Source organism: Myxine glutinosa, chromosome 7 (assembly GCF_964187855.1).
Source record: "Myxine glutinosa chromosome 7, kmMyxGlut1.1, whole genome shotgun sequence".
NCBI classification, from domain to species: Eukaryota; Metazoa; Chordata; class Myxini; order Myxiniformes; family Myxinidae; genus Myxine; species Myxine glutinosa.
Window position 1 is genome coordinate 18,718,659 of NC_136267.1, and position 27,100 is coordinate 18,745,758.

Genomic DNA, 27,100 nt, shown 5'->3' on the forward strand with positions numbered 1-27,100 from the left:
GCTCTTCTGCATGAAAACCTCTTCCAAAATGTGTTCCTTTCATGCCAATGGATTATACCATGGCAGCAATGGAACATCGGCACAACCTAATCGAAGGCAGGAACGGCTTGCAATTGAAAGTTCAACTTGGTGTACCCCTTTAAATACATTTCATTTGGGGGGGGGGGGCAAGGGGGATAAATTCTCAAACAACTCATGTTGAAAATAAATATTCGACAATTAGAGGAAACAAGGGCAGGAAATGTGACCTTTATTGAGACAACAGCAAATAAATAGACAACGTGAGTGTGCAGTTAAAACGGCACTTTGAACTTCACACAAATATTTTATAGTTTGGAGTTTTGTCTCCAGTTTTCTGCAAATACAAAAGTTGGGACATTACGTCACACAGGAAATAAACAATGATCTGTTTTTATTAATATTTGATTCGTTTTGGGTGCAGACAATAGTTAGCTCTTCACGATAGACACCCTGGGATATTTAACGTGCGCAAAGCAGCAATCATTGCAAGTACACGAGTCACCGGCTCAACGTACTTGGGCATGTAAAGGGAGATTCTAACAATAAAATAATTACTTCAAAGTATAAACATTAACAATGGGGCAAAGCATCAAGTACACCTCATACCATATGTGGCAACAAAACGTGTCTCTCCATCTTTTCTTTTACTCTTTCCCAAGTTTTCTGCTCTTGCTGTTTCGTGTCTTCTTGTTTCTGTTCTCCTGTCATGAAAGTAACATGCATGATGCCAACGCAAGATACCGTGCTTTCAAAAATGAACAAAACTTTATTTATAAAACGGTAGAATTGTTATTCTAAGTTGGCCATTGAAAAGGTAGCTTTACACAACATGCTCATTATAGCATGTGACTTCAACACATAGGTCGGATTGGAAGATACTCATTTTCCTTTTCATGACATAAATTGTGATGTGCCAAATTGCAATGGGGAATTCCTTATCAGTCTGACAACTGAAAAAGGTTTTGAATTTCTTAACACTTCTGTTCATATGTGTTCTGTACCGTCCACCAAACAGTGATGACTCCATCTACGTCTCGCTGTCTGACAACATGGACCAACTTCTATCAACTCATCCCAACTCTCTCTTCCTCATATGTGGCGACTTCAACTGTCATCATGCCAGCTGGCTGGGTGTGGGTTCATCTCTCACCAGCCATGACACCTTAGCAAAGGACTTCTGCTACTCATTGGGACTGACACAATCTGTCAATTTCCCGACCCAGATCTCAGTCAACGGAGTATCTTCTCTTCTGGACTTGGTTATGACAAACTTCCCTGCAAATGTCAGCTGCTCTTCTTCTGCTCCAATCGGTTCTTCTGATCATTTCCTTGTTAAAGTGGACATCTCTCTGACCATTCTCAGAGAGCCTCCTCAGCGTCGACGAGTCTGGCATTTCACTCAGGCCAACTGGCACGGTCTTCAAGCAGCCATAAATCACCTGGACTGGTCTCCCATCTCTGCTGCCTCTGACATCAACTCATCCTGGGAATTCTTCCAAAGTAAATTGCTCTCTCTCATGCACAGATTTATCCCATCTCATCTTCAGTTGTCTTACCCTTCCTCCTGTCCATGGTACACTGAATCTTGTGGTGAGGCTGTTGTCATGAAACAACTTGCCTTCACCTCTTGGAAGGCGAATCCAACTGAAGGCAATCTCAGTTCCTTTCACAAAGCCAGGAACAAGTGTGTGTCTACCCTCAGGAGTGCCAGGAAGCACTATATCTCCACACTCCAAAATGAACTCTCAAACCTGTCTCCTCCCTCCAAATCCTCGTGGCATCTGGTCAAATCTGTTTCTGGTGTTTGTTCCCCCTCCATCCCCTCCCTTACGTCAAACGGAACCACAGCTGACACCGCACGTGAAAAAGCCGAATGCCTCAACTCTGTGTTTGCCTCAAAATATTGTGTCCCGAACCCATCTCTTTATGTACCCACCATACCCAGTCAAACCCAACTGCTCCTGGACTCTGTGTCCTTCTCTCCTGACAATGTGGAGAAGTTTTTATCAAACCTCGACTCTGATTGTGCAACTGGACCAGACGGCATCGGCCCACAGGTCCTAAATTCCGGCTCTGTAGCTCTTTCACACCCTCTCACTGTTCTCTTCACCCTCTCTTTTGCTCAAGGTCATCTACCATCTGCTTGGAAATCAGCCCAAATTACCGCTTTACACAAAAAAGGGGCAAAAACAGATCCTTGCAACAACATACCAATCAACCTGCTCCCAATCATCAGCAAGGTCATGGAATCCATCATCGCTTCTGATGTTAAATCCTTCCTCTTCTCCAATGGCTTGATCTCGGATCATCAATTTGGATTCAGACCAGGTCATTCTACTCTGGACATGTTGCTTCTGCTGTCTCAACAATGAATGGAGGTCCTCAATGCCAAACAGGAAATCATAGTTGTCTCCCTTGACATATCATGTGCCTTCAATACGGTCTGGCACCGCACTCTGCTCACCAAACTCTCATCCTATGGTATCTATGGTAATCTCCACGCATGTCTTGCGGACTTCCTTTCCGGTCGCAGTCAACGTGTGGCCCTGAATGGATTTCTCTCATCTCCCCTTCCTGTTCATGCTGGAGTTCCTCAAGGCAGTGTTCTGGGCCCTGTGCTTTTTTTGGTATTCATCAATGATCTCAACGACTCTCTGGAAAATGCTCTCGATCTCTTTGCTGATGACTCCACTCTCTGCCGCTCCATATCTCAACCCTCAGATCGGCAGGCAGCAGCCTCTTCACTCTCTGCGGACCTGGACAAAATCACAAACTGGTCAAACAAGTGGAACATGTCCTTCAAGACTGAAAAATCTCACACTCTCGCTATGTCTCTCCAAAAAGACCATCTGGAAAACCCTCCCATCGACTTTCTCAACAATCCTCTCCAAGAAGTTCTGTCACTCAAGCTTTTGGGTCTCACTATCTTTCCCACTCTCTATTTTTCCACTATCTTTCCTGGGAAAACCACATTTCCAAGATGGCCTCCAAAGCCAGTCGCCGACTGGGCATCCTCCGTCATACGAAGTCCTTCCTTGGCACACCTGAGCTCCTCACCACATACAAGTCTTTCATCCATAGCTCAATGGAATACTGCTCTCCCCTCTAGGCTGGTGCTCCTGCCTCACACCTAGCTCGGCTTCACGCTGTTGAAACAAAAGGTTTCAGGATCATTGGTATCTCCCGCGATGAAGCTGATTCTGAGGGCCTTTCACTCTCTCACCACAGGCATGTTGGTGGTCTTTTTGTATTGTACCGACTCCTCTCTGGCCTTGCTCCTCCAGCTCTGTCTGTGCTGTGCACCCCAAATATTCCTGCAGGATGCACAAAAACTGGCAGCAACCCTCTTCTGGTGAAACTGCCAAAATCAAGACTCTCTGCCCACCTTCACTCCTTCATTCCTCTTTTTTCCCGCCTCTGGAACAAACTCCGACACTCTCTTCAATCACACTCCTCCCTCCAGGTCTTTAAAACAGCTGTTCACCACCATCTCTTATCTTCCCCCATCCAAAACCTTGATCTTTTCTACTCCCGTTAATACACCCCAAATCCACATCTTTCAATCCCCGACTTCATTCCTGAAATTCCTTGTAGTGTCGATTTGTTTTGTACCATGTACCCCTTCCCCCCCGCCCCCTCCCTAGCGCTCTCCCTTCGAACAGATCTCCCGACGTCCCTGTTCTCTACTGTCATGCTTGTGTGCTTCCCTCTCTCTCTCCCAGCTTGTCTCCCCCTCCCCTTATTGTTTTACGTGTCCGTTTTTGTTTTTTTTGTGTTTTATGTGCTAATATGTGTTTGACGTGCTAGCTCTTAAACGAGCCTAGATCTTGTATCCAAAAAAACAAAAACACTTGCTTTCGAAATAAAGAAGGAAAATATTGGACTTGCATCGACCCATATGGCAGCGAGTATCAGTTAGACTAGCTTCTCATTCACAAAAAGTGGATAAATAGTGTGAACGGTGCAGAAACCATATAATACCTTCACTGGTATTGGATCAGACCATCAAATAGTTACTTAAATTGTCAACCTCAGCCCTAGGAAGAGTAAATCTCTGGCGAAGAAAACGCCATTGTACTTTGGGGGTCTCTCAGAGCAAACGCAACATTGCGGAAGGAATAAGCTGTGGAAGTCCATAACCAGTTTCAATGTCTTCTCAAAGATACAAAATAAACAGAAACAGGAAGATATGACCATTTTATCCAAGCTAACCAACAACAAAACTTGTACCAAAAAGAAAGAAAGCTAAGAAGAATTATCTTTATAAAAATCATACAGTAGCAAAGGCAAGATCAAATACCAAACAATTTTATGAAGCTCATCAATGCGATACAAAGGTAAGTATGTGCCTCAAATATGAACAGGCAAAGAAGGCCTGGGAGAAGGGCCTCAACTGCCTCAAATATGAACAGGCAAAGAAGGCCTGGGAGAAGGGCCTCAACTGCCTCAAATATGAACAGGCAAAGAAGGCCTGGGAGAAGGACCTCAACTGCCTCAAATATGAACAGGCAAAGAAGGCCTTGGAGAAGGACCTCCACTGCCTCAAATAAGAACAGGCAAAGAAGGCCTGGGAGGACCTCAACTGCCACAAATATGAACAGGCAAAGAAGGCCTGGGAGAAGGACCTCAACTGCCTCAAATATGAACAGGCAACGAAGGCCTGGGAGAAGGACCTCAACTGCCTCAAATATGAACAGGCAAAGAAGGCCTGGGAGAAGGACCTCAACTGCCTCAAATATGAACAGGCAGAGAAGGCCTGGGAGAAGGACCTCAACTGCCTCAAATAGGAACAGGCAAAAAAGGCCTGGGAGGACCTCAACTGCCTAAAATATGAACAGGCAAAGAAGGCCTTGGAGAAGGACCTCAACTGCCTCAAATATGAACAGGCAAAGAAGGCCTGGGAGAAGGACCTCAACTGCCACAAATATGAACAGGCAAAGAAGGCCGAGGAGAAGGACCTCAACTGCCTCAAATATGAACAGGCAAAGAAGGCCTGGGAGAAGGACCTCAACTGCCTCAAATATGAACAGGCAAAGAAGGCCTGGGGGAAGGACCTCAACTGCCACAAATATGAACAGGCAAAGAAGGCCTGGGAGAAGGACCTCAACTGCCTCAAATATGAACAGGCAAAGAAGGCCTGGGAGAAGGACCTCAACTGCCTCAAATATGAACAGGCAAAGAAGGCCTGGGAGAAGGACCTCAACTGCCTCAAATATGAACAGGCAAAGAAGGCCTGGGAGAAGGACCTCAACTGCCTCAAATATGAACAGGCAACGAAGGCCTGGGAGAAGAACCTCAACTGCCACAAATATGAACAGGCAAAGAAGGCCTGGGAGAAGGACCTCAGCAAGAAAATTGAAGAAGTAGAGAAGGCGTACATTAACTGCAGCATAAAATGAGTTGGCACCTCAAACGGCATTAGTAGAAGAAAGGCTTCCCAAAAAGGTTTTATTAGAGGAAGTACCAATGTGGAAAGGATTAAGAACTGGTACCCTCATCTTTAGAATCGTCATGGCAGCCTACCGAGGATAGACGACAAGTTGGAGGAAGTCAAAACTGTCTTTGAAGACCATGCCATCAAGATGGCTTTGGAGACTATAACAAATAAAAGGTGTTTATCAGAAGGAAACCTGCGGTGAAGACGCTATACCGCCAGAACTTTTTTAACGGTGTGAGGCCGACACTATCAATCTCGACTTTTGAAATGCAGCACGGATTGGAAGAAGAGAGGCCTAAACAAACAATGGTCGATCATACTTATAGTTTCCTTTCCAAAACCAGGAGATTTCAATCTTGGAAGAGACTATCGTGGTATTTGCTTAATCTCAATAGTCGCTGAGAGCTACAATCAAATTATTTTGAACCAAATCCATCCTGCTTTTGATCAACACCTGAAATCAAACCAAAATTTATTGGACACATTCTTGTGCTGTGAAGTCTCATATAAGGAATGTGTGCCCACAACCTCCCCGTGATAATGACATTCATTGACTTTTGAAAAGCCTTTGACTCCATCCTATATGGCAAAATGATGATGATCCTATCAGCACATGGAATTCCTGATCAACTTGTGAAGGCGATTTCAAATATGTCTCGGAATACACAAACCAAGATATTCTCACTCGATGGAGAAACAAATTTTTCAAAACTCCAGCTGGAGTACTCCAGACAACCTTCCCCTTACCTGTTTGCAATAGTGCTTGATTCAAACTCAGAAACACTATCAAAGGAAAGTAGGGGGAAACGGGGTTCCAACTAGAACCCAACTCTAAAATGTGTCCCATGTTGTGGAGACAGTTAGAAGGCAGGGGATGGGGAGGTAGAATAGGTATGGTGTGATTGGCTAAAGTGCAAAGTGGAGGGTAACTACAAATAATGTGGCTCGTCCGGGATTTGAAGCATTCAATGTGAGAGGCAGTTGAGATCCTCCGCAAAATCCAGCATTCAATGTGAGAACCGTACCTGTAGAGTGTAGACCAACCAACGATAAAAAAAACAACAAAAAAAAACAATCACAACCATTTTAGTGGTTGTACATCTAAATTATAGAAGAGTAATAATAATAATATTAGAGACGGGGTTATAAAACAGCCAATAAATGAATTAAGAACGGGAAACATTGCATTAAAATTGCAATCAAACGAACCTGGTCTCTGTTGTTTTTGGCCTCACTGGAACATTCACTGTTGGGGGGAGGTAGGGAGAGAGAGGAGTGGGACCATTTCAACATTTTATTGTGTGTGTGTGTGTGTGTGTGTGTGTGTGTGTGTGTGTGTGTGTGTGTGTGTCTGTATACCTGTAATATCAAGGTTAACAGCCCTCACAGGTAGCAACTAGAACGACACTCAGTATATAGTGGGGAAGCTATGTGACAAAATTTAGATAAATTGTAGGTTTTGTGGTAAAAGCACCAAACTTGGCATATATCATGTTTGATAGGTACTAAATGATTTCAGATTTAGGGATTTAGTGCCAGGATGAATTTTTTCCCTGAAGCGCATGAAGGGGTAAAATCAAAGATGGCCACAGCACAAACTGAAAAATCGAATAAACCCAATATCTTCGGCATTATATCACATAAAAATTAATGAAATATCCTTTACTACTGTGTGTTTTCAGGCATAACGTATCAAATGCCACTAACAGCTTAGGAAAAAAAAAAATTCGGATAAATAAGGCTAGAGCGCTAGACTCTGTTCCAATTTTGTCGCAAAAGAAATATACAGTTCTGTCAGAAAGTATTCACACCCACACAACAAAATGCAACAAAATGTAAAAAACGTCAAGGGGTGTGAATACTTTCCGATGGCACTTTCACCAAGACTCTAATAACCAGCTCCAACACTTGTCCGTTTAGAATGTGCCGGACACTGAAGTGGTGCGTGAGAATGTTCTTGGCACAGAGCACATACGGTCGAATCAATAGTATCAGGTATTGAGGTAGATGACTGCAGACTCTCATTGTGAACAAGCTTACATCTCTTTTTTGCTGACATGATGCTGACATGATGCTGGATGCTATATATATGGAGATCTGCTCATCTATGTGAAAAGTAAAAAACACATATAATTTCAAAAAAAAAAAAGATACCAATAAAAGACAAGAAAAGACACAACAAAATTTAAAAACAGACATGTAATTAAAAAAGACTAGCAACGGTACCCGCCCTACAGGCGGGGCTTCAATTGGGAGGCCCAAATGAAAAGGTAAAATATCAGAAATTGAAGACTTTTTTAATTTTAAACGATTCATATAAACATCCGTTAAATCATATCACAGGCAAATAATCAAAATCTAAACAGCATCTCACTATAATTCACCAAATGTCCATCTGTCTGTCTGTCTGTCTGTCTGTTCGAAGGTACCGTAAAAACTGCTGAACCGATCGCAACGATATTTTGGGTGGGTAATCCTGGGATCTCCAGGAGTAAAATAGGCTATTTAGTTTTTCCAATTTCAGCTTTAGTCTCCAGCATTCTCAGGTTTGGACTCCCACATAATATTTGCGTTCACATAATGTTCATTGTGATGATGTTTTCATTATGACGATGGTGTTTTCCCGGGTGCCACACAAACGGCTGCACCGATCGCTGCACTGCTGCACCGATCGGACTCGGTGACCTCGGACAAAGACCTTTTATAAGGACACGGGTTGAATCCCTGCTTGAGAGAATTCTAACCCCCTCGCCGCCATCACGGCCGTCTCTCCAACTCACAATCCCACGAGATATGCGGAAAAGACGACCCAAAACCAATATAAACATCATTAAACATCATTCGTGTATAAACATCATTAAAAGTAAATAATGACCTCAGCGAAAGTTCAAACGACATTTAATCTCTACATGAGAGAATTCCACATGGCTATTTGGGTGGTGTATGCGCTAACAGATCGCTGTCTCCATCGATCTTGCCAAGGCCGTAACAGCTATCGGCTCAAAATCCTTTTAACTGTTGATTTGGTAGTTTTGACAATGAAGGAAACATTAACAATGTTGTTAAAAGTTTAATTTGTGATTGGAGATATGTTGTTTGGAATTAAAAAAGAGATATCGAGTTCAAGTGAATGACGACAAGCCGTGATGGTTTCCACTTTCTGAACGTGAACTTCGCGGATCGCCATATGCAGATTCGCCACGGTCCCACGATCGATGTTTCTATACGTGAACGTACCCGTTTGTTTGCGAACGGGTACGTTTTCATGGAAGTCCTTCACGAACTTGCTGTCCATGTCTGACGTGCGAATGAAGGTGCTACAGGAATGTGGAATTTATTGGTTTCATGCTTTGGCATTCGCCGTATCTGCATTGCCCGTTTGCTTCTGGCCTCCCACCCGTGCGTAGCATGGGTATCTCCATAGTCTTACTATAATTCTCCAAATTTCCCACAGTGATCGATACACTATGATCGTGATGATCGTGATCGTGAATCGTGATCGATAATCGTGTTCACAATCGCTATGTCATATGTACTCCCGATACGTGTTTCCTTCAGTTGAAATGGGTTAGAATTCTCTCAAGCAGGGATTCAACCCGTGTCCTTATAAAAGGTCTTTGTCCGAGGTCACCGAGTTCGATCGGTGCAGCCGTTTGTGCGGCACCCGGGAAAACAACATAATCACAATGAAAACATCGTCACAATGAACGTTATGCGAACGCGAATGTTATGCAGGAGTCCAAACCTGAGAATGCTGGAGACCAAAGCTGAAATTGGAAAAACTGAATAGCCTATTTTACTCCTGGAGATCCCAGGATTACCCACCCAAAATATCGATGCGATCGGTTCAGCAGTTTTTATGGTACCTTCGAACGGACAGACAGACAGACAGACAGACGGACGGACATTTGGTGAATTATAGTAAGATTACTTATACCAATAAAAGACAAGAAAAAGCACAAAATCATCCCCTGAGATATTATTCAGAGCAATAACGATGGCATTGGATAGTTTATGTCTGAAAACTGAGAAACGGGTACTTAATTCATGGTTATATGTGGTATATTTCTGAATATGTTGGACGTATTGGATTTTTCTAAATGTGCAGCGGCCATCTTTGTTTTTACCCCTTTACGTGCTTCTGGGGAAATATTCAGCTTGGCACTAAATCTGCAATCATTAAGCACACATCAAACATGATATATGCCAAATTTGGTGGTTTTACCACAAAACCCACAATTTTTTCACAAATCTGCCCCACTGGTAGAGGGCATACCTCCACCAGGGTGAAAAGTTTACGTGCATCCCACTGATAGTCCGAATCTGGATTCAGACCTGAACCAAAATCCAATCAGCTTGTTCTTGTCACCTACCCAACTCACCCACCTCGTTTTATCATAACCCATCCACAACTTTTTTATCATGCTCTATATATTGTTTTTGGCCTATCTGTCAGTTGTCAGGATCTGTATCGCCACCAAAATCGAATCAATTCGTACATGTCACACACTCAACCTGTCCACAGAGTTTCATCCGAATCCGTCCATAACTTTTTGAGACATCATGCTCACAAACAAACAAACAAACCAACAAACTTGCGGATGAAAACATAACCTCTGTCCATCTTCGGTGGCGGAGGTAATTGCAGACATATTCTGCCACGGCCCTGTTGGTGCGGTTGATGCGCAGATTCTACTCTAAGGGATTTTAGTCTAATCCCAGCCTAATGGGGGCAATAGGACCCATTTCTCCCTCAAAGCTACGGTCTGACTGTCTCGATTTGAGAAGCTGTTGATAAACATCCTTAATTGACCTTGTGGTGCCATTCCTTCCCCCTGAGCTCCCTGCCTGCCAGATCTTGCTCCCAGGGACAGTCTGTGTAAACTGGGGAAATGTTTTGAGTTTCTTGTCCTTTGAAGAAAGTATATAAAGACTAATGTAAGTTGAAAGTCCCTGAGTTAATCTTGGGGCTGGCTGTGTGATGTTCTTTTCCTGAAATGGCGTTACTGGCCGATGCGCCGATCATCTACCATGCATGTCACCCTTATACCTCCGTAAACCTCTTGTCCACTTGGAAGTTGAGCAGGTGCTTTTTCCAGAACTGGAAGGGATTAGGGAATCCACGACACTACCCAGGATCTCTTTATACAATAATACTAATAAATGTACAATACATTCCTCAACCCTGTCACAACAACCTACTTGACCCCATCATCTACACTCAGTTGTGTTCTTGCCGTGTTCCTCAAGGTTAAACCAATCACTTCTCTTGTTTTGAGATACACTGTGGTTCGTCACATTGTCACCATGCTTTAAAATCGGTCCTCACCATAAAGTGCCGTGGAATTAGTCTCTACTTTTTCCGTCTTGTTCTTCAACACTCTTTCTATATGTGTTGGTCTTGCTCTAAGCTTACAAGTTGTCTTGGAGTTCTTTCCATGAGTGTTCTTGACTTGGTTCCTGCACAACAACAACACGACCATAACTCTTATCAACATTGTGACGTCACCGAGATTAAAGTCAGAAAAGTCATTTATTTGTTCCTGGCAAAGTGACAAATGTGACTTTTTTTTTCCAATGGGATTCTGGGATTCCACATTTATTTTCAGGACAATGAGGGATGAAATATTATATTCTATGCGGACTCCAGGAGGTTTTTTTTAGAGTGTGGAACAACACTTGTACCGCATCGCTTTCATGGAGTAACCAGGAAACTCTGACATCACATATCCTCTGGTTTGCTTGATTTGGTAAATTGGAACATTAATAATTTTCCAGCAAACAATCTGCATTATAAATCAAGGTACCCACGGTTAACCACACTCGCTCAATGTTTTTCCACAGGTGCCGTCTACAGATATGATCGATTCAGAAACCTCTGCTTCTCGGAAACATTTGTTGGGGTTCACATGTTTAGGATTTTCATCTGAACCGATGTCCCATGATGTTGTGAACACAAGTTCATATTCCATTTACTCTTTATTTGGATAAGAGTTCAGTTGTGCAAAGGAAAGACCTTGCATGACGGAGGATGCCCAGTCGGCGTCTGGCTTCGGAGGGCAACTTTGAAATGCGGTTTGCCCAAGAAAGATCATGGCAGATAGTGAGACCCAGGAGTTTGAATGACTGAACTTCCTCAAGAGCATTGTTAAGAAAGTAGAGGGGAGGGTTTTCCAGACGGTCCTTTCAGAGAGAGATTAGTGAGTGGGAGAGATTTGTAGGGATTGAAAGGCATATTCCAATAGTTTGACCAGCTTGTGATTTTCTTAAAGGTCTGAAGAGAGGGGAGATGCTGCAGCCTTCTCATCTGAAAGATGAGTGATGTCACTGCAAAGGGTGGAGGATTTTCCAGAGAGTCAGAGAGGTCATTGATGTAGATTAGGAATAGGTCAGGGCCCAGAACACTTCCCTTGTGGCACTTCATCCTTGACAGGGAGAGTATTAAGAAACGATTCCATTGAGAGCACCACGTTGGCTCCGAGAGCGGAGGAAGTGAGTAAACCATGTGTGGAGTTGATCTTGGATGCCAGAGGCAGAGAGTTTGGAAAGTAAGGACGTGATATGTTCAGAGAGACGGCCCTGATCTCATGTCTGACATTGAGGGCCTCCATCCTTTGTTTGGAGAGTAGAAGCAGCATCTCCTCGGTAGAGTGACCTGGTCTGAAACCACATTGGTGATCTGAGATTAGGCTGGAGAAAAGGAATGATTTTATGTGGACTGCGATGGTGGATTTCATGACGTTTCTGATGATTGGAAGTAAGCTGATAGGTCTGTAGTTGAAGGCATAAATTTGTGCACCTTTTTCGTGCATTGCGTGCATTTCGTGCAAATTTGTGCACCATGCAGTAATGTTGGCTGATTTCCACCAGATGGAAGATGACGTAGCACAAATGACAGGGTACAAAGAGCAGAGAGATGAAGTGCAAGAGAGGCAGAGCAGGTTTTTAGAACACGTGAGCTAATGCCATCCGGTCCACTGGCAGAGTCTGAGTCGAGGGTTGACAGAAACTTGTCCACCTTCTCAAGTGTAAAAGGCACAGAGTCCAGGAGCAGTTGGGTATGAATGGGAAGGGTGGGTATAGAGAGCGAGGACTTGGGAACACAGGATTTATAAGCAAACACAGAAAAAAACACAGAATCATGTATCGTATAGTAACTACCTGGGTCCCAATAGTCTAAAATTGCTTAAATATTTTACCAAAATCCACGGTGAAGTGAAATAATTATATTTTGGGTGGGCAGCCATGTAGGAGGGGGGGGGGGGCATTTGGAAAGTTGTGGGAATGAAGACACTCGTAATACTTGAAAAATGCCATCACGTCTCCATTTTGAATTGATAATAATGGAAATATTTTTCTTGTCTTTGTACGACTATGGTTGCATGAGCAGAAACAATCCCATCATATCGTGGGGTCTGCCAAGGGGAAAGCTTTGGCCAAAGCCTTTCAGGAAATGGCTGACCAGGCCTGGTGTTCTAGTGTTTGGGCAGGTATTTGTAATTTGCTCAGGGTGCCGGCGATAGCTCACCTACTTTTAATGGAAGACACAGTGGAAATTTAAATAACACCAACTAATGCTGCCAGATGGGAAATCAAGTTTAACATCCATCCAATGGACGGCAAACTTGTAGTGCAGCACCCGGCCTGATAAACACCAATCCGACGGTATACATTCGGGTCGGGAATCAAACCCAGAAAAGACAGCTCATGGAGATTATACTCTGACCTCTCCTGTTAGCCCTTCAAATCTATTAACCCTTCACATAATAATCATGGCATATGTCGTCTGTATATTCTTTGAAGAAGTTTAGTCTTAAGCCCTGTGGAGTTTAACACTTTAAGGATAACAACAATATTTAAGGATACCAATATTTTACACTTTAAGGATAACAAAGGTTTAACACTTTAAGAATAAGGATAACAAATATATATATATATATATATATATATATATTATGATTTTCATTGCGCAACTCACTCACCTTGTTTGCTTCTGGATGGATGTTTTCAGTGGCAGGTTTTCTGAGAGGTGGAGGAAGAGGAAGAGGGAGAGATAATGAATAAAAATTAACTTTTTTAGGCTTTCATGCTATTTCTACACTTCGGTGAATCATAAATGTGACGTTTCCTGAAAAGACGTCATTTATTCAAAGATATCTCTGATAATCCACACTAATTTTGTGTGTTGAACTTTCCACGACTGGTTAAATGCAAAAGCAAACAAGAAAGAGCAATCAGAGATTGCAGACCCTCGCCAGGACATGTTTTCAGTAGTTTTTAAGGGTTTTGTGTTAAAACAAATATGGCGACCGAACCAGGTGACCGATGACGTCATCATACTTTTTTTCCTCCACCAATTTATCCCGAGATGATCCTCAAGAAATTTCATCTTGATCGGATTAAGTTTTGTACTTGTCGAATTATGACATCATAATGGAGGCAACTATGACATCATCATTAACATATTTTATTCCCCATGGAGAGTTCTTTACAATGAGCCATGTCTCAATTTTTTCTATTCAGCGCTTTCGGAGATATAGATGTGCAAAGTTTTTCGATTTTTCCAAGATGGCACCCGTACCACATGACCCATGACGTCATAATTAGAAATAATTTTTTTTTGCAGTTGGAGGTGCACCGATGATGAAAATTCTGTCAATTGGACCAGCGGTTGCAGAGAAAATCATATTTATTCTGTGCAGACAAACAAACAGACAGAGAGACAAACAAACGGACTCAAATGTAATACCCTCTCCTCTGGCGAGGATAAAAAATATAAAAATAAATAAATAATAAATCGTCAATTTACATTGCATGAATGAATGAATGATCGTTTTAAGGCCATTTTCCCCGCTAGAGCGGGGGTTAGCCTTGCGGGCCCCATGACAATCATGGTTCCCTGTTTGAGGCAATGTTTTTATGGCCGGATGCCCTTCCTGACGCCAACCCTTAGTCGCCTCTTACAATGCGCAGGGATACGGTGTACCTATTCTAAGCCGGGGTACACACCGTGATCATTCATCCCAGTGAGCTGGTAGTCAATTTGCCGACCTCAGAAGGATGACAGGCTGAGTCAACCCCCCTGGTGTTAATTTAGCGATCGACCGGGATTCGAACCCAGGATTGCTAGGATCCCAAGCCGGCACCCTAACCGCTAAGCCAACACCAGGCTACACCCCATTATCGGCTAAAAAATAATGTACATTGCAGGAATATATTATGTACATCTAATGTACTCGTATAAAGCTCTTTCTAATCACTCACAGACTGACTGTTATTAATGTTCGGTACCTTCCAGCTGTCGTGGAAAGCTGAAATGTGGCGTGCCGACGGATATCGACGCGAGTACACCGGGAAAAATCACAAAACCGTCGGAAAGCTTCCGTAAATTAAAACTTACAGAAAAAACTGTAAAAGCGCCCATTAAATAAATAAAAACCTCAATCAATATCTAGCATTTGAAAATAGCAATTCCTATAACTGTAAACTGTAAAATAAAACCCTCAATGAAAATTTACGTTAAAAACCGTATACCTGCGCGTCCGCATTAAAAAAAAATAAAAAAAATTACATATATATATGTAGATCAGGAGGTCGTTGATGTTGCCTTTAATCATAAAGCTTCTATTTATTATGTACCTTGTATTTATTGCTTACAATGTGCAAGCTTACCCCACTAGTATATAATGCAACTGTTGGTAAGAAATAACACACCTTTGTAAAAGCAGAACTTCCTGCTAACCAAGACAATAGTTGTAATGAGTAGGAATCCCAACAGAAACAATCCAACTCCCATTAATGTCCAGAGAAATTCCCACGAAGATGTAATGGCTGCAATGTGTTCTGTTGTTGATATTGATGGCTCTGTTGTTGATGGCTCTGTTGTTGATGGTGTAAGGAATGTTTGGATTTGGTCATCTTCAGATTCTCCTGCGGGACAAAGAAAATTATTACAAAAACTCGAGCCAAGTACTCAGTTGGGAACGCTCAACACCCAGCCAACTGCTCTCGGAGTCAAAGGCGAACACGATTTCGATTTGTAGGGATTCGTTTTCTTAAGTTACGATTTTAAATGCAGCAGAACAAGTGGACAGATTAACAACTCCATGTTCTGTGATTGTTTCGTGTTTCTCAACCTTGTTAAGAGCACATTCACCATTCTGTGTGATGAAGTGTCGGAGCAATCCATTTGAAACTGTTGATAAGGAATGGTAGGCTTGGCAAGCACCAGCTAGCTGCTTGGTCACTGAACATACACTGGGTTTTCTCCCTTTCAGTTTAGTATTAAACATCAGGAGCGACTGTTTCAAAAAGTAATTAAACGTGTTTGTGGTTCATAATATTTTTTGCTTCTGGTAGGGATGCTCCCACCAAAACGGCGTGATAAGCTGTTATATGACGATACATTGATGAATTTGCTACAACCTTCATCATGTGACCCTTGGTCCTCCTGTCAAGTTTGGTTGAGATTGGATAAGCAACGACCGAATGTATCGCGGTCAAAACCGTCAGACAGACAGACAGACAGACACCAAATTGCGTATTTCAGTGTGATGATTGAAGGGACAAACACAAAGCAATAAAACGATATCGCACTGCACAAATCAAATGGTTACTAGCTCTTCTCTCTGCTCCCTACCCATCCCACAACCTCCCCCACCATATGCACCGCTTTACCATTTATATGCTCATTCCAAGAGTATTCACAAAAGCTCCTCCATCTTGAGACTACTCGTAAGCACTAGAGGGTTCTATATCCAGATGCCACGATAAATGTAATTGTTTAGATGAGAACAATTTCGAGTAACTTGTTATGACAGGCAGAAAATTTCCGAACTTTTGCGATCTTTCCACAAGCTAAGAGAATGTAACATCATCTAGCATGAACATGTCACAGTTTAACTCGATACTGGATATACAATTAACGTCTAATTAACAGCTTAGCTTGTAAATAATGTCACGAGATAATCATTTTTTCATTTTTAAACAGATAAGTTTATACAATGAATATGGAAATAGTCGTCTTGTTCATTCTATATATCGATTATTTATATACTAGGGCATGCCCGTACTATATATATATCTAAAAGTATATCCCCCCCCCCTCTATTTACATGAAATGGTTTGGTCCAAAGCGAACGGCTTGCGAGTACGGTGACAATCCCCCCCCTCTATTTACATGAAATGGTTTGGTCCAAAGCGAACGGCTTGCGAGTACGGTAACAATCCCCCCCTCAATTTACATGAAATGGTTTGGTCCAAAGCGAACGGCTTGCGAGTACGGTGACAATCCCCCCCCTCTATTTACATGAAATGGTTTGGTCCAAAGCGAACGGCTTGCGAGTACGGTGACAATCCCCCCCTCTATTTACATGAAATGGTTTGGTCCAAAGCGAACGGCTTGCGAGTACGGTGACAATCCCCCCCCCCCCCCTCTATTTACATGAAATGGTTTGGTCCAAAGCGAACGGCTTGCGAGTACGGTGACAATCCCCCCCCTCTATTTACATGAAATGGTTTGGTCCAAAGCTAACGGCTTGCGGAGTTTGGTAAATAATAATAATAATAATTCATTTATTTTGTATAGCGCTTTTCCAGAAGCCCAAAGGCGCTTTGACAGAGTGGAAAACATAATGCATAACAATACATGAAAACAACAATTGCAAAAAGACAAGAATCAAGAAAACAAACAGCAGCGATATACGGCATATATATAAGACAAGAATCAAAAAGACAAGACAAGAATCAATAGGGAAATATTTAAAGCAAAAGGAGGGAGAAGGAGAAGAGATAGTCAGGGGTTAAATGCTGTGGGTTGAATGTTGAATGCAGCGTTGAACAGGTGGGTCTTTAGTGATGTTTTGAATGTGGTGAGTGAGGAGGAGTCTCTGATGGTGTGAGGTAGTGAGTTCCAGAGGGTGGGAGCAGCGATGGAGAAGGCCCTGTCCCCCCAGGATCTGAATTTGGTCCGGATAAAGAAATAAAGGTAAAGAAATACCCCCCAGGTAAAGAAATCGCCATCGCGTGCACAAATGCGCAGGAAAGCGAATGAATCGCAAATTAGTTTAAAAACATAGTTTAACGCCCGAGCGAGTTTAACGCAATCGCAAATCGCATCGCAAAGCGAAAGAATTGCAAATTAGTTGTAATTAGTTTTAAAACATAGTTTAACGCCAACATAGCGCCAACATAGTTTGCCGACGGGAAATAAATGAATACGCTCTCAAATGTGCCATCCGAGGCAGAGTGTGTTCGCCACGTTCGGCACACGCGATAGCTCGCTGCTCTCTGATTGGTTGAATCGTTTTTTGGACATAGCTCGGTAAGTAATTGTCCGATTAATATGAAACCTTGAAAAGGCACATCCTCGGGTCACCAGCAATATACCTGGCAAGTTTCAAGTATATCGGACCGGTAGTTGTCGAGAAACAGCGGTCGCATACACACACACACACACACACACACACACACACACACAGACAGAGATTAGTGGAATTATAGATAGATATATATATATATTTTTGCTAAGCCTTCACTGCAGCCATTTTCAGTTGTTGTTTGTTTTTGGGGGTTCTGACTTTAATCTCCTCTTCAGCAAGTGAAATGTATGCTCCATTGGATTTACATCAGGAGATTGACTTGACGGTCTAAAACCTTTCCACTTTTTCCCTGATGTTGGCAGTGGTCGCGTTGGCAGTGGGTTTTGGGTCATTATCTTGCTGCATGGTGAAGCACCGCCCAATGAGTTTGGAGGCATTTTCTTGTACATAGGCAGACAAAATGTTTCTGTACACTTACTAATTCATTCTGAAGCCACCATGCATCGGGGAACTTGGGAGCCGCTTATGTGACGGACACCCTGCCACTCCATCGCAGTCGCACCAGATCTGGATTCGGACCTGAACCAAAATCGAATCGGCTTGTTCTTGTCACTCACCCAACCTGTCCACCATGTTTCGTCCGAATCCGTCCACAACCTTTTGTCCGTGTGTGTGTGTGTGTGTGTGTGTACACACACATACATACACACATGCATACACACACATACATACACATACACACAGACGACACACATCGACAAACATAGACACACACACACATACACACACACACACACACACACACACACACACACACACACACACACACACACACACACACACACACACAACACACACACACACACACACACACGTATATACATACACACACACACACACACGTATATACATACACACACACACACACACACACACACACACACACGCAGGCACGCAGGCACTCACACAGACGTTCAAATAAAGGTGTTTCTGGCAGTAATTAGTAATTTGTTCGGGCTGCCGGCGATAACTCCCCTACTCTTCATGAAAGACACCATGGGATCCTTCATATTTACTAAAGACCAAATCTTGCTTGCAGACGGATCCTCCAGTTTAATGTCCATCCGAAGTACAGCGCACACATTGATGCCCAACCATGCCTGCGATACTTAAAGGTGGTAGTTTATAGCTGGGTTGGGATTTGAACCCAGGTCAGACAGGTTAAAGCCTCTATCTCACCAGCCCTTTATACACCTATTTTAATGTACTTACACAGATACATGCATTTTATTAATCGGCAAAAAAAAAAAAAAAAAATTGCAAGTATGTTGCTCACTCCGGTTTGTGTGTTTCTTTGTGTGTTTGTCTGTCCGCTCACTTATACTTGCCTACAGCACACGATTTTAAACCGATCTTCACAAAACTTTACCAAACGGTAGAGTTCGTGGTCCGACAAAATCCTATATATTTTTGGGGTCAAAAGGCCAAAAGGTCAATGTAGGCCAAACGTCAACCACTTTTTTTTGAATTCCCAAAATCCTCAATTTGCATCCGATTGACTTGAAATTTGAATAGGATTTACATATCGGCTAACTGAATTCAACCACGAACTATTTTTGAGATCAGCGTAGGCCAAAAGGTCAACAAAGGTCAACAACAATTTCAAATTTGAAAAATCCTCAATTTCATCCGATTGACTTGAAATTTGAATGGGATTTTCATAGCGAAATGAATTCAACCACAAACTATTTTTGAGATCAACATAGGCCAAAAGGTCAACATAGGCCAAAGATCAAACAATTTTTTTCAAATTTCTAAAATCCTCACTTTTCATCCGATTGAGTTGAAATCTGACTAGGATTTGAATATCAGCTTACTGAAACCAACCACAAACTATTTTTGAGATCAACATAGGCCAAAAGTTCAACATAGGCCAAATTTCTAAAATTGTCAATTTTCTCCAATTAACTTAAACTTTGAAGACGATTTGCATACCAGTTCACTGAATTCCACCACAAATTATTTTTGAGGTCAAATGTATTCTCTAATGAGTGGCATTCTACCTTGTACTGTTTTGCAAAGTCTCACTCTATGAGTGATTTTTCATTTGTTTGTTGAGTTATTTACTTACCAGAGTTATTTTGATGTGCTTCATGGTTCTCTGTTAAAAACGTTTTGCACCAAGTCTTCTTCTTCTGAAATGCCAGGCCCTACAAAACAGAATGCAATAATTGTATATGAATTACATATACTGGTATTTATTGGTTGTGTACATTTGTTTAAAATAACAAGAATGACCATGTACTGCGGTCACAACCTGTAACAAAATCCGGTAACGGGCCGATTGGGAAACACACATTTAATGCACAATTTAAAGATTAACTTGACACCTCTCATCCATGTCAGCCTCCGCCACGGTTATATCACAACGAGCTGATTTGTCATAGTCACGGATTGTTTAACTCCAATCAATATGACGTCTTCAAAAATTACGTAACCCTATTTTTATTAGTAATTTGCGCAACATAACGCTTGATTAAGTAATGTAACATAACGTAACGCTTAATTACCATATGTTCTGACATACCATGTGTTCTGATTGGCCAAGTGTATAGCCAAGCAGAGGCCTACAGGCCTAATGTGTTAGGTAGGCCCACCAGAAAAACCAAGATGGCGGTCATATCATTTCGTTTCAAAGCTATGGTGGGTGGAGTCAAGCAACAGATGTGGGTGTGGTCTGGCAGCTGTCCAACCAATGGTTGCACATTTCAAAAATCGACCTCCAACAGGAACAACAACAGTAGCGGCAGCAGCAACGTGAAGCTCTTGTAAAGCAAGACTTGAAAATAAACAGTTCCAATCACCAAATAAATCTCCTTCGCAAAAATCTCTGATTGTTTGGAAAGGTAAATATAACCATTGTAAAACAAACGGAACCTCCGCACAACATATTACCTTCATGACAACAAGAAAAAAACAACTACACCTGCAACTAGAACGGCACTCAGTAGAGAGCGTACCTCCGCCTGGTTGTCATATCACTCAATGGTGAAGAATCACTTTAAAAATTCTACCAGCTGGATCCGGATCCGTATCTTCATCAAAATGGCATCGATTTGTCCTTGTCACACACCCAACGTCTCCAAGAAGTTTCGTCCAAATCCATTCATAACTTTTTGAGATATCCTGCTATGTATCATTTTTGGCCCCATCTCGCAATGGTGAAGAATCACTTTTAAAAATTCCAGTAGCCGGATCCGAATCCGGATCTTCACCAAAATCGAATCTATTTTTTTCCTTGTCAGACACCCAACCGGTCCACCAAGTTTCGTCCGAATCCGTCCATAATTTTTGGAGATATCCTGCTATGTATCGTTTTTGGCCCAATTCTTCCAATGGTGAAGAATCACTCAAAAATTATAGTAGCCGGATCCGAATCCGGGTCTTCACCAAAATCTAACAATTTCATCCTTGTCACATACGCTGCATCACTGCCAAATTTCTTCCGAATCTGTCCACAACTTTTTGAGATATTTTGTTCACAAACGGACAGACAGACAAACGGACAAACAGACAGACAGGGGTGAAAACATAACCTCCATCCACCTTTGGGGGCAGAGGTAATAACATTATCGCTCTGGAAAACTAAATATTACCTTGTACATATATTAACCTCGTAGCAACAACAACATTGCTTCGGAGAAAGAAGCCATTTGAGGCCTGAAGGCCAAAAGCCTGATGCCTATACATGCTACATGGCTTTCTCAAGGCCCGTGATGGCTATCGACTGCAACCTTTCCATATATATTTGATGATTGTTGCTTTACACTGAAGGGAAAACTGAAATGGAAAACATAACGATCGTGAATACTGTGTAACGCTTCCACAGATGGCTTGGGCGGACCCAAGCAGGAAAATGGCCGCTGAGACCAGCTGTCTAGCCAATGGGTGCAAGGCAGTCCTTCGATGCTCCGCCCACTGATTTACTAATACATCGTCTGTCCAAACTTAGTTCGGCTATTTAGATGCAGATCATGTTTGTAGATTTTAATAAAGGCTGCTTTGGACCTTCCATTTTGTGACGTCAGCATTCATAAAGTTTCATTTTCATGAAGAAATATCAAAATATACAAACACTACAATCTCCCCAGGTGTTTCCACATGAACACTTTCAATTTCACATTCCAATGAAGCTGCTCTGAGATCACAACAATACCTGAGCTGAGAGAGTTCTCCTTGAGTTTCTGTCAATCCAGCAGTTACAGGTAAAGGTGTCCGTCATGCCGGACAGTGGTTCCTTGACTGTAACTTTATCTAGAAACCAGCTTGGTAGAACTCCTGCACCGTCATGCCAGATCTTCAGCTTGGTAAGATGTCCCAGGTAAGGCCCATTGATGGTAAAATGATCTTTCTGTACAAATATCACATAAAATTGTGGATTAAAATGGCTTCCTTTGCATTGGGCTGATAAAATGTAATGATCCTTGCACAGTTTTCATACTAAAATACGCCATTTGTATCTGTCTGTCTGATGAATATTTGACGCCAATACATTCTGTCATTACTTATCCAATCTAACCCAAACCTGACAGGATGACAAAGGGTTACACAATGAAGGTTGTAGCGCATTCATTTGCCCCTCCCCAAGGGGGGTTTTCTCCCCCGAGCGAGTTTGCCCGCTATTGCCGTCAATGGGGTTGCACGTTGAGGTGTATATAAATGTTATATTAGCTTTATCGTGGCATTTGTCCGAAGAAGAGTTATCGTGGCGTTTTTCCAATGACGCTTAAAAACAAAATTAATGATAATTGCATTTTGTTAATGTTATTAAAAAACAATGTTAATACATGTTAATACAATGTTAATACATAATGTCGCACTTCCCCGAGGCGTTTTTCCTGCAGTGAGAACGTGTATAAATAGCTTATAGTTATAATGGCGTTTCTGTGGGAGCAACGGCTTCCACAGGAAGTAAAAATACTTGTACCCGACTGCAAAGCCGCAATGAGCCGGCGAAGCCAAAGCCTCTTGCCACTATTTTACCCATCACTATGGCATCAGTAGGTTTGGTAGTAGGTAGGTGTAGTAGGTACCGTACCTAGTTCAAAATGACACCATTTGCATTCTGGATGAGATTAAAATTTATGAAATTTTCTTCTTGATTAATTCGGTGAATTCCGTCTCAACTTCGGATATTTCCGGCCGTGAAAAACTATCCCCGACGGCCGCGAGATTTCTAAAAAATAATTCTTCGTCAATTTTAGAATATTTGACGCCATTTTCAGCCTCCGAGACGCGGTAATATTAAAGCTTTTTTGAAATATTTTTTCAAATGCTCGAATCTCATTGGATCCGCTGTTTGGTGACGATTTTCGTTGAAGATAACCAGGTCCCGGGGAACGAGGTTGGTCTTAAAGTATTTTAATTACAAATTAGAGGTGCATAAGATTGTGAATCAAAGAAAGACGGTGAAGCAAACTCCTATTGAACTTTTTCTCAATTTTTTATGCATACTTCCGCATCCGCAAGATGGCGGCCTCCATGGAGCGATTTGGTTTTTGAAATATTTTTTTCAAATGCTTGAATTTCATTGGTTCCGGTGTTTGGTGACGATTTTCGTTGAAGACAACCAGGGCCCATGCGGGCCCGGGGAACGAGGTTGGTCTTAAAGTATTTTAATTACAAATTAGAGGTGCATAAGAATGTGAATAAAAAAAAGACGGGTGAAACAAACTCCTATGAACTTTTTCTCAATTTTTTATGCATACTTCCGCATCCGCAAGATGGCAGCCTCCATTGAGTGATTTGGTGCGTCAAAGCTTGGAATGCTCAAAGGATCCAGCAAAATCTGTTTTTTCAACATAATACGTACGCGTTCATTCACAACACCGGCTTCGCCGGCTATAAACCACAAACACGTATGCTTAGTTTTTTAAACAGTCGCTAATGCTCTTTATAACACTAAATGAAGAAATTTGGAGGAATCCCGACATCTGTGAAGTTAGGTTTACTTACAAAACTGAGCGAAGATCTACTGTACTCTATATAACCCACACATGTTGGGTTAATAACATGGCCCTTTCTGCCGCTACCGTGGCGATTTTTCGTAGCGAACTTTTGAAACTCACTCCTGCTGTTTCATACAAAACTGAAAGGGAGAAGCTCGGGTTGTGCTCCTTTACAAAGCAGATAGCTAGCGCTTGCCAAGCCAGCCGTTCCTTAACGGTTTTGAATGGAGTTCTTGCTCAAATGCTTAAACCACTTGGCGATCTCTTCACAAGAAACTTGGTAAATGAACACACACCCAATGTTCTTGAGACCAGACCAAAGATCGACTGTAATATATATATACCCCAAAGAGGAATGACCCTTCCTGCCCCTCCCGGAGTCTGTGGGTGTACTAGTTACATAAATAAGGTAAATAGTATTACCTGCCCTTTTTCAAAAAGATTACGTGTTGACGTTTTGAGCTCCGATTCCACACAAGTAATTTCTCCACACAGGTTGATGAAGACTTTTGCATCTGTCCCAGACCCGAAATGGCTTCCTGTATGGACGGAGACCTTGTATTCCTGTTGGGGGAGAGCTGGAAAGTAAGAAGTACACTTTGCTTTCTGTTCTCAATCCTAGTAGAATTCCCATGAGTATTCCAAATTTTATATACAAAGATCAACTCTCAGCTCATAAGGGAAATTAAAGATGATCCACAGAGAAAAGAGATCACTTTCATTTACAAATCTTAATATCATTGTGGAGAAGAATCTATAGCCGGATTCTGTGGAACCTAAAACTCTTAACATTATTGGAATCTTCCGTGACAAGACCGAAACACAAGGTTGCTCTCGCATCACAAACAGGTCGGTGGTCTCTCTGTTTTTGTAACCGTCTCTCCTCCAGTTTAGCTCTTTTTGTATTTATTACCCTGCGCTCGCGAAGCGAAAAGCAGGGTTAGGCATTCAGGTGAGTCCGTACGTGTGGCGTCCGTGTCGGCATTTTTAAAATTCATTTTCTCGGCAACCGTTGGTCCAATTGACACGAAATTTTACCATAGAAGCGCCTCCGCCTGCAGAATATTTTTTATTCATAATTATGACGTCATAGGTCATGTGCTACGGACGCCATATTGGAAAAACGTTACACCTCTATATATCCCAAACCGCTCAATGGAAAAAGTTGAGACATTGCTCATTGTCAAGTACTCACCATGGGGAATAAGATGTGTTGATGATGATGTCATTGGTGCCTTTGATATGACGTCATAATTCGACAAGTATAACACTTCATCCGATCAGTATGAATTTTTTTTTCTCTGCAACTGTTGGTCTGATGTACACGAAATTGTCGCCACAGGAGCACCTCCTGTATAATATTTTAATGATAATCATGATGTCATAGGTCATGTGGTACAGGCGCCATCTTGGAAAAACCGAAAAATGTTGCACCTCTATATCTCCAAAACCGCTGCATGGAAAAAATTGAAACGGCTCATTGTAAAGAACTCCATATGTGGAATAGGTTTTGTTAACGACGACGTTATTGGTGTCGTAATTATGACGTCATAATTCGACAGGGACAATGCTTAGTCTGATCAGTTTGAAATGTATTGAGCGTGATCTATGCGACAATTATATTAGAGAATATAAATTTATGATGTCATCGCTCACGTGGTCTGGCAGCCATATTGGATCAAAGGAAAAAAATGTTCAAAAACAGAATAGTTGGCTCGCAACAAGTTGACTGCGCAGGGTAAGTATTCTATGATTACCATCGAGTTACCTAAGGTGGACGTAGGTTATATTTTCACCCATGTCCATCTGTCTGTTTTTGTTTGTCTGTGAATAGGATATCTCAAAAAGTTGTGGATGGATTATGACAAACTTGGTGGATGAGTTGGTTGGATGACAAGAACAAGCCAATTCGATTTTGGGTTCAGGTCAGCAGATCCGGCCTATCAGTTGAGAGGGATATAAAACGTAAACTGTTCAGTCTGGCGTAGGTATGCACCCCAACGAGTGCTGTTCGACTTATTCCAGCAATATGTATCCTTAATATGTCCATCATAGATATGTTTCCAATCCCCTTTTATCTAATCTGCTGTTGGTAATCCCACCATACCTCCTCATTAACCCTTCCCCATATCTACTACCTTCTGAATGAAAGATACCTTTCTCAAATTGATAGATTATTCCTCGTCCTTAAACACCCAACAGTATCTCAAAAGGCCCCCTTTACTATTGCAAGCATTTATGTTGATGTCTTGTCCATGACAGACATACAGACAGACATAAAGACAAACATACAGGAAATACATAAAGATGAAAGGATGAAAAAGGTAGACCTGCAGGTAGGTACCTGAGATGGACAGAAGGAATGCCGTGTGCCAGTGATCCTGAGCTGCAGAATCTCCCTGCTGACGGTGCTGCTCCCGGGAAGCACAAAGTGATGGCGTCGAGTCGCTGTGGGCTGAGGGTACCTGTCGTGTTTGTTTCAGACACCTGTAAAAGCCAGAATCACTCGGGTGCACTCTGCTTATTTGAAGAGTCCCATTGGGTAGCATCCTATAACGGCCCTGCTTGGTTTTTATCTGCCCCTTGTTGCATTCGGTAATATCGCATTTGCTTCCACTGCAGCTGATCTCCTGTTCGGCCACTCCGTCCACGTCTGTGTATCGGAGCCAGTGGACCGAAGTCGACCTCCCACGGGCACACTCACACGGCACTCTCACACAGCTCCCCTCGGTCACATTCAGGACTGAGATCCTGGGCCGTGCTTGACAAGTACAATGTCCCCAGACCAATGCAAACCCAAACAGCATGTACAACATCCTGGACCGTTATGAACGTTTCACGATGAAGAAGAAACCTTCAACGGTACATTCCATTACAGGAACATGTGGTCACATTACTGGTCATGTGCCCTGTTGATTCAAGATAATCTGAGTCGATGGCAAAAGAGCTAACCACACCGGAAATGACTTGTGAGTATAATATATTACACAATACTAGTTTTGGTGTTAATTTTGTGTTAACTAGTTGTGAATATAGTAAACACCACAGGTTTAATAAACTAATGCTAAATCACCATATTCATCAATAAGTTTTGTATTTTCATCACACTTTGATTACTGTAACTCACTGTTATCAACTTCTCCAATTCCTCTCTCAATCCCTTATGACACATCCAGAATATGGAAGTGAGGCTCAAAGATGAAGATCACATCTTTCTCGATCCGAAAATTGCTAAAAACACTCCACTGGTTCCCGATATCGATTTTCAATCACTGTTGATCACCTTTAAAACAAAACGTGAATTGATACATCCC

The 27,100-nt window shown here is 42.1% G+C and overlaps 1 protein-coding gene across 1 annotated transcript; it reads right to left on the reverse strand.

Annotated features, from left to right (window-relative positions):
- Positions 1 to 233: 233 nt before the first annotated feature.
- Positions 234 to 26,629, reverse strand: LOC137431028 (uncharacterized). The gene is made up of 10 exons (XM_068121888.2): positions 26,131 to 26,629; positions 24,210 to 24,364; positions 21,995 to 22,189; positions 19,910 to 19,988; positions 15,173 to 15,388; positions 13,441 to 13,480; positions 10,788 to 10,918; positions 6,668 to 6,704; positions 628 to 722; positions 234 to 355 (listed from the first exon to the last, which is right to left on the reverse strand). Exons 1-10 carry the CDS (start codon positions 26,600 to 26,602, stop codon positions 327 to 329), a joined length of 1,449 nt encoding a protein of 482 aa, XP_067977989.2. The 5' UTR covers positions 26,603 to 26,629; the 3' UTR covers positions 234 to 326.
- Positions 26,630 to 27,100: the final 471 nt, after the last annotated feature.